We start from the raw sequence: 9,389 nt of genomic DNA, 5'->3' as shown, positions 1-9,389 counted from the left end.
CATTGATTTGTTCAATGCATTTACTCAGTGTTTGTATGGGACTATAATCCCCTGGTGATATGGTGATGTAAATGTGTGTGTCATCTGCATAGCTATGGTATTTTATTTGGTTGTTTCTTATTATCTGACCTAAGGGGAGCATGTAGATGTTGAATAGTAGAGGCCCCAGAATGGATCCTTGAGGTACTCCACATACGATTTTCATCCGCTCAGATGTGTATTTACCTATAGACACAAAATAGTCCCGGTCATTTAAATAGGACTTAAGCCAATTTAGTACTGCACCAGAGATTCCCACCCAGTTTTCAAGTCTGTCCAGTAGTATCTTGTGGTCAACTGTGTCAAAAGCAGCACTGAGATCAAGTGATACCAAAACTGAGATTTTGCCGTTGTCTGTGTTTAAATGAATATCATTGAGGACCTTGACTAGAGCGGTCTCTGTGCTGTGATGTGATCGGAATCCTGATTGGAAGACATCAAAACAGTCATTTATCATTAGATAATTGTTCAGTTGTTGAAAAACAGCTTTTTCAATAATTTTACTTAAAAAAGGGAGGTTTGATATCGGCCTATAGTTGTTCATTTCTGATGCATCTAAATTGTTCTTCTTCAGGAGCGATACGACACAAACCGATACTATTATCTAGAATCTTTCTGTCACAAAACCTGCCATACAGCAAACCGGGTGTTGTCTCCTCAGTCATGGAATCATCTGCATTTGAAATGCAATGACTTGTACAGCCAGGTCAGTCCACAGGTATAGGGAGGAAATTGGGGGTCAAACTTGTTCCTATGATTAATTTGCATTCAAATAAATGCACATTGAAGGTATCTATATTAATCAATGCGTGTCATTAATGCTGACAGCCCTACATTACACAGTGCAATATAACATGATACAGTATGACAGGATACACTTTAATGACTTTAGAGGCAAATAGTGAAAGTATTCAGACGCTACCAAACATGGGAAAGGCAAAAACAGGAAACACACAGGAAACATTGTTTCTTGGATATGTGACAGTGTAAGGTTAACACACTAACACTCGTATAATTCAAGGTTTTTAGAAAGATCAACATTAGGAGGGAAGTGAAAGAGTTGAAAATCCTTAAAGATGTCTTCTTAGTGTTTACCATCATCCTCTGTCTAAAAACAGATCAGCACTGGCTGGACCTGCTTCCTGCCCTTCACGCCTCTCGGACCGAGCCCGCATGGCCCTCCGCATGCTGCCGTCCGAGCTGGGCCTGCCGTTGCCTCGGCAACAACAGCCGCATAGAAGCTGGCGTGGCTCCGTTCAGCAGCTCGGCCTCATTATGCTGCTGCTGGCTTTGATGTGGTTTGTGAGGCTCTACCTGCATTACTGCAGCCAGTGGCTCTACCTCCAGGCCATTGCAGTTCCTGTCAACAAGTGAGTTTGCTTCCTTTGATATCGCCCTGTACGCACACACAAACACACACACACACACACACACACACACACACACACACGGGTTTGGGGAGTGTACACGTACACACACATATCACAACATAAACACTTTCTGAGCCCAGACACATCGTTGCTGATGTAAATCCCTTTCCATGGATGCAGATACTTCCATACATTACTAAGGCATCTAGGCAAAATGCAGACACACACACACACACACACATGCAAAGTAAGGCTGTGGTGATGTGGGACGTGGAAGGAGTAAAAAACAAAGGATGTGCAGTGTGTGTGTGTGTGTGTGTGTGTGTGTTGGCAAAACTTGAACACACACTTACGCACACACACACGGCATAAACCCAAATCATCTGCTTGGAATCCCCCCATTAACATTTTAACAAGACACACTCAATATTAACAAACCATTGCTGGGGGAGTTTGTTGATTTCAGCACTCAGCTCTGAGTCCCAAAAGGCTACATTATTTGGAAGGAATTTATTGTTATTATTTGGTGCACAGCATTGATCATAAACAGCAATAAGATACCACAGAACTGTTAAATCTCATCTCAATAACATATGGTGCTGATTTAATCCCTCACAATAAACCATGCTGGCTGCAAACATGCACAAAAGCAGGTTTTTATTACAATAACGAAGGGGTTGCAAACATCACGCATTAAATCATGGAAAGTGAAAGAGGAAGGAGGGAGGAGAAAATGTGTCCGAATGTAAAAAAAAAAAAAAAGAAAGAAGAATGGACTGAGGGGGTGAAAAAAGAAAAATGTGAAAACAGAGGGGGTCAACATCAGATGACAACTTCCACATGTCCGAATCGCCTGCTCTCCCTCCGAGCATTTCTCTCTCCATGCCATGTCCAGTGCTGGTGGTGCCAGAGAGATAGAGAGAGAGAGAGAGAGAGAGAGAGAGAGAGAGAGAGAGAGAGAGAGAGAGAGAGAGAGAGAGAGAGACTGACCGAGTGACATTCAGAGTGGTCAGTGTGTTGACATGCCTCCCTCCTTCTTCTGTCTCACTCCTCCTTTTTCCTCCTCTCCTCTCTGTCTATCTTTGCAGAAGGACAAACCCCTCTGAACCTATTGTTCCTTCAGCTGCTTGTTAGCTCCCCTTCCTCTTTGCTGTAATGTATATATATATTTTATTTTCCACACCGACAACTTAAAGTAGTTACACAACCGTGAAATAATTCTCTTGTGTACAATTTGATTTAAGCAAATGTAAAAGTACTTTTCTGCAAAATAATCTGCAAGTGTAAAAATAATATAATGTATTACCCGGCTGTCTGACTGATCTTCCAGTTGTGTAAGATGCTTGATTCTGATTGGTCCAAACCCCTTGACCATGGTTATTAACTTTAACTAACATGAGCAACACCAGAGACAAACTGATCACACGTCATGTCAAATCAATCCACAGAAAAGAGTTCACATTTAGCTTCTGCTTGTTGAGGTGAGGTAAAACCGTTAGCTTCTGTTACCATCAAAACAATGTGGCTAAAACGTTAGCTTTGGTTAGCATGCTAAATCAGCAGGCTACAGACGTTTCCATATTGGATCCTGTCCATCAATATGATGAAGGAGCGGAGCAGGTGAGAGAAACTTTAGGTTAGTGATCTCTCCAAAGAAAGTTAAACCATGAGCGGTGGTGATGATAGCAGCAGGGTTCAAAGTTGTGACATTAGTTTCTTTTTAAAGGTGTGTGAACCACAGAGCTCAGAGAAGAAGGAGAGCTGAATGAGGACAGTTTCATGTTCAATCCACCACAACAGGCAGAGAAGAATCCATCACCATGGAACGATCACTGACGAGGAATCACTGGGACTATTTTTAAAAACTGTAAACATAAATCATTTAAATCAATAAATAATCTTTAATCAATGTTTTTAACAACGTGTATGTGTCTTAAGTTAAGCTGGGTAATAAGAGGGATAATGTATGGTTAGCAGGTTGTTATGCAAAATATAATCCCTTCAGATTGAGACAAGACCCCGACGTGAAAAATGATTATTGATGCATGGTCAGTTATTTACTGTCGTCCTAACGACCAGTTCAAAACTCCTCCCAGGGCCTTACAATGAAAACTTAAACTGGCATATGAAAGTACTCATACGTGAAGAAGTGCAGCACCTTTAATTTGTACTCAAGAGCAAACTTACTTGGTTCCTTTCCGCCATTGACCAATATCCACATTGCATATTATGGCCTTAAAGGTACAGTGCACAGAAAGGGAATATTTAACGATATAAAGCGGTCAGACTGTAGTTTGATATGCTCCCTTGCTCACACCTCCCGATGGTGAGGCGACGATGGAGGACAAGGAGCTCCTGTGATGCATAATAAGTATGATCCTTCATTTCTCAAGTTTTTAATTTCAAAAACATCTATCAATACAAATTATCTTGTGCACAGCAACCTCACTTCTTCTTCTTCCTCTCTTCTTTGTCTTCCAAATGTTGTATTTTGGGTGGCCAGCCACTAAATACAAGAATGCACATGGACTGCACTGAGTTTGTGCATTTTGTGCTATTTTAGAAACATAGAGTTGCGAGATGGTGACCATCATAGATGGGGATCCTCTTCTTATGTAGATATAAAGAAACTCATTTAAAGCTAACAAAATCTAAAACATATTTTTATATTCAGGTGATTTTATACAATTTCTACTGAGTCTGTTATGCTATATGAGGCTAAATCCTATATTTGATCATGCTATTCCCATTACAGATAAGTTTCAATGACAGGTTTGAAAAATGTCAAAAAAAATAATTTTTGTGAGGACATAAAATTTGATTTAATAAGGAATGATGAGTTCTTGTCAATATACGACACACACAATGATGCTAATGTGAAAACACATGATTTACTTATTGAATTTGAAAGTTTCATAATATTAAATCCAGTATGCAAATGCATTATCCCCTGTTTTACAAGGAATTAGATTTAACTGTGTTAGAAGTGACATTCCTCCGTCTGAATCATTCAGTGAGGTGATATCTTTTGTTTGAAATGACTTTCCAAGGATTGAATCTCTGTTTTAGAGAGACCTGTCTTAGACACAACAGCAATGGACCTCTACTGTCAGATTAATGGACAGAATCTGAGAGATGCTGGACTCTTGGAGCAAATCAGATTGAAATTAATGAACAAAAACTGGACCTCTCCTCTCCCACCACTGGCTCTACCTCCCTCCGACTGACGGGAAGATTAAGAAACTCATGAGGCTTGCGGTAAACGGAGAGCTTAACTTGCTATAGGAGGCTTAAAAAGCTCTCCTGAGTTTCTACCTGATTAGCATATACACAGGTGTAAATACTGCTGATTTTGCCTTGCTTTTGATTCCAAAAATACATACACTGTGATTTTATTCATAAATATTACATATGACAGACAAGTAAAGGTTCACATATAACAAAAACCACAAATTATGAAGTTAAATGTCATCAAACTAATTAAATATGATTGAATCAACCACAAACAAGCTAACACAGTGTGTGAATTGCTGGAACTAGTTGCCCTCCAGCTGCAACGCACCACAAACACACAAAAAAACCCACACATATTGACACACACACTTCACACTCAGTCTACCCACATGCACATCACCAGCCTCTGCTTCCTCTCCCGCAAGATTCCAGTTCCACGCACACACGGTGGACCTGCTGTACCAGGGTTCTCTGCTCCACACCCGGGAGGAGCTGGCGATGGTGGTGGTGGGTCCCCTGACCTTGAACGCGGTAACGTTCCTGCTGGTTCTGATCAGATGGGGCTGTCAACAGATATTTGGCTCACTCCCTTCCTTCACGTCAAAGTTTATCATGGCTCAGGGAGTGTGGACAGTCCTCGACCCCCTGGCAGTCTTTGCAGTGGACGCCGTCCTCGGGGTAAGTCACTTAAAAATAACTTGGACACTTGTGCACTTTAAATAGGAGTTCACTTTATCTTGGCAAAGTGACTTTAGATTACAAAAAAGAGGGGGAGGGGAGAGGGGGAGAAAAAATGTGCAAGGTTAGATGGGTGTCGAAATTGGCAGTGAGGATGACTGAAATGATTCGGACTCTTCTTTATGAAAGATCAAATTCTAGTTGAACAGTGAATAACTTTATTATTAATTCTCACCAGATATATTTAAAATTAACCAATCAGAAACTCTCTTTCTGGTTAAAAAAAAGTCCGCTATGTAGGACAGAGTGAGAGGAACACCCGCTGACCAGTACATGGAACACAGTCCTTAAGCCATCATGTGATCTTCCTCTGATCAATCCCTGTCTGCAGTCAGAGCCGGACCATATTTTAAACGTCCTGTCTTATATTTCTGACAGTTTCTGATTCGTCTTTTTCTCTCTTTTGTTTTAAATCTGTCTCCTCAGCGTCTCGCCTACAGCCCGGACACGCCAGTGGGCGACGCAGCCAAGTTGTACTGGCACTTCTACCGAGCTGACCAATCAGGTGCAGCGGGAGTAATCATCACCGTCTTCCTGTATGCTGTCCTTTTCCTGCTTTCTGTCACCATCTTGTACATTTACCTGCTCAGGTGAGACAAACAGGAAGATAATGACCTGCTCTTTATCTTATTATTTGTTACTGATTATATTTTTTTTTGACCAATTATCATACGCCCAGTGACTCTGGAAACATTTGCTACACTCTCTTATATTTCCAAGTAGGGAATGCACATTCTATTGGAAGCCATGGAAGGAGCCAACAGTGGTTATTTGTCCTCCGACAGACATCTAAAACCCCAAATAATCTCATTATTAAAATGCCACTGAGGCACCTGGGAAATAGAAAGTATCCAAGGACAAACAGAGCAAACTTTGCAGGCAAGTGTAAAGTCAATTTAGACCAATAATATCATCTTCCATCTTGAATTATTTTCCTACCCACTCATTTTTGTGTATTTGGCGCCTGATTCTCCAGTCCCTTCAAAATAAAAGCATCAGAAAACATTTTAACAATTAATTGCATGCTAAAAAGATAAGTATTACAAACAATCAGACTCCCTTTAATGCAACTTAGTGCTTGAAGCTGCTGCACAGCGCTGAAGAGCTCCAGTGTTTTCATAAATAACATCAATAGTAGTTCCCCTGTCTCCGGTTCCTTTTATACCCCATGTTCCTAACTTGACCTCTGTCTCAACATCCTGGCTGCTGAAAAAGTCTCACCTCAAATTAGGAACTTTGATTTGGGTGGTTTTGATTTGACCCACCCTGTAGGGACACACTCTGTCTAAGAAGAGGAAGACCCTCTCTGAAACACTGGGTCACTCACCAGCCTTCTATTCTCAAGCACCCGTTCAGAAATAACTCCAAACCGTCCACCCCCGCAGCCGCGTGCCATGTTCCACCCCATCCACCGTCTCTTTTCCTCCTCTGTCCACAGAAAAGCACAAAAAACAACTGAAAATGAAAACAAATGTTGATCTAATCCTTTTTGATTTTATAGTCACATGGAATTACTTATGCAGTTATGCATCAAGCTCACACTTCCACACACTCCCATACACACTGAGTTATCTGACACAAAAGCAGAAACACTCACATGCACCACACAGTTGCTGTTTTTGAATGCACCATACTCTGCAATCGGGTGGAATATTGAAAGCGTTTCTAATTCAAAAGTTAGATGTGTTTTGATATAGCGTGAACATATAACCCCTTTACGTTATCCGATTAGGCTGAATGTTTTGCATGGTTGGTATCACCGCAGGTTTCATACATATTGAAATGGACTGCATATACATGGTGGCGAGCATCTTAATGCACTGTGTGTTCCACTCATGTCTTGCAGATTGAGGTCACTCATGCTGAAACATTCTCTTGCTTGGTTTATATTATACTTCAGCCTCCAACACTGTTTTAACAAATCTCTAGGAAGCCTTTTTGTCCTCTGAAGGGATGTTAGAAGCTTAAAGCTTGTTAGCTAGGATGAAATGGACACATACACATAGCATGGACTTACGTATACGTAGAATGGACATGTATACGCAGCATGGACTTACATATGCGCAGCATGGCCTTAGGTATACGCAGCATGGACTTACATATACGCAGCATGGCCTTACGTATACGCAGCATGGCCTTAAATATACGCACGTACACGCAGCATGGACTTACATATACGCAGCATGGACTTACAGATACCCACGTACACGCAGCATGGACTTACATATACGCAGCATGGACTTACAGATACCCACGTACACGCAGCATGGACTTACATATACGCAGCATAGACTTACAGATACGCACGTACACGCACCACGGACTTACATATACGCACGTACACGCAGCATGAACTAACATATACGCACGTACGTGCAGCATGTACTTACATATACGCAGCCTGGACTTACATATACGCAGCATGGACTTACAGATACGCACGTACATGCACCACGGACTTACAGATACGCACATACACGCAGCATGGACTTACATACATGCACGTACACGCAGCATGGACTTACATATACGCACGTACACGCAGCATGGACTTACATATACGCACGTACACGCAGCATGGACTTACATATACGCACGTACACGCAGCATGGACTTACATATACGCAGCATGGACTTACATATACGCAGCATGGACTTACATATACGCAGCATGGACTTACATATACGCACGTACACGCAGCATGGACTTACATATATGCACGTACACGCAGCATGGACTTACATATACGCACGTACACGCAGCATGGACTTACATATACGCACGTACACGCAGCATGGACTTACATATACGCAGCATGGACTTACATATACGCACGTACACGCAGCATGGACTTACATATATGCATGTACACGCAGCATGGACTTACATATACGCAGCATGGACTTACATATACGCACGTACACGCAGCATGGACTTACATATATGCATGTACACGCAGCATGGACTTACATATACGCAGCATGGACTTACATACATGCAGCATGGACTTATGTATACACAGCATGGACTTACATTTACGCACGTACACGCAGCATGGACTTATGTATACGCACGTACGCGCAGCATGGACTTACATATACGCACGTACACGCAGCATGGACTTACATATACGCAGCATGGACTTACATATACGCACGTACACGCAGCATGGACTTACATATATGCATGTACACGCAGCATGGACTTACATATACGCAGCATGGACTTACATACATGCAGCATGGACTTATGTATACACAGCATGGACTTACATTTACGCACGTACACGCAGCATGGACTTATGTATACGCACGTACGCGCAGCATGGACTTACAGATACGCACGAACGCGCAGCATGGACTTACAGACACACACATACACGCAGCATGGACTTACAGATACGCACGAACGCGCAGCATGGACTTACAGATACGCACGTACACGCAGAATGGACTTACAGATACGCAGCATGGACATAGGTATACGCAGCATGGACTTACGTATACGCAGCAAGGACTTACGTATACGCACGCATATGCAGCATGGAATTACATATACGCACACATACGCAGCATGGACTTATGTATACACAGCATGAATTTACGTATACGCAGCATGGACTTACGTATACGCAGCATGAACTTACGTATATGCAGCATAAACTTACGTATACGCAGAAAGGACTTACATATACGCAGCATGGACTTACGTATACGTAGCATGGACTTACATATACGCAGCATGGACTTACGTATACGTAGCATGGACTTACATATACGCAGCATGGACTTACATATATGCAGAGGTACCAGTGATTCTAAATCCCAGCATAAGGGATGGCTGTTTCTTTTTTTCAAATATAAGGACATGAAATTTTTCAGCCTTGAAGTACAAAAGTATGGGGGTCATAAATTACTAAATATGTAACTCAGTATTCATCAAGTGTGTACTGCCACCCTCATATAAGACCAAATTCCATTAACGGCTCAAAATGTAAGAAAACCCTT

The 9,389-nt window shown here is 41.8% G+C and overlaps 1 protein-coding gene across 1 annotated transcript in view; it reads left to right on the top strand.

Annotated features, from left to right (window-relative positions):
• The first annotated feature begins 1,166 nt into the window (after window positions 1-1,166).
• Window positions 1,167-9,389, top strand: part of ofcc1 (orofacial cleft 1 candidate 1) — a 50,359-nt gene continuing 42,136 nt past the window's right edge. The window contains exons 1-3 of the mRNA XM_034705844.1: window positions 1,167-1,409; window positions 5,069-5,321; window positions 5,808-5,971. Of these exons, the coding sequence (XP_034561735.1) occupies window positions 1,213-1,409; window positions 5,069-5,321; window positions 5,808-5,971 (614 nt within the window). The 5' untranslated portion in view covers window positions 1,167-1,212. The remainder of the gene's footprint in view (window positions 1,410-5,068; window positions 5,322-5,807; window positions 5,972-9,389) is intronic.

Source organism: Notolabrus celidotus, chromosome 17 (genome assembly GCF_009762535.1).
Source record: "Notolabrus celidotus isolate fNotCel1 chromosome 17, fNotCel1.pri, whole genome shotgun sequence".
Classification (NCBI taxonomy): domain Eukaryota; kingdom Metazoa; phylum Chordata; class Actinopteri; order Labriformes; family Labridae; genus Notolabrus; species Notolabrus celidotus.
Note: the sequence above shows the minus strand (reverse complement) of the source record. Positions and strands in the feature narration are given on the sequence as shown.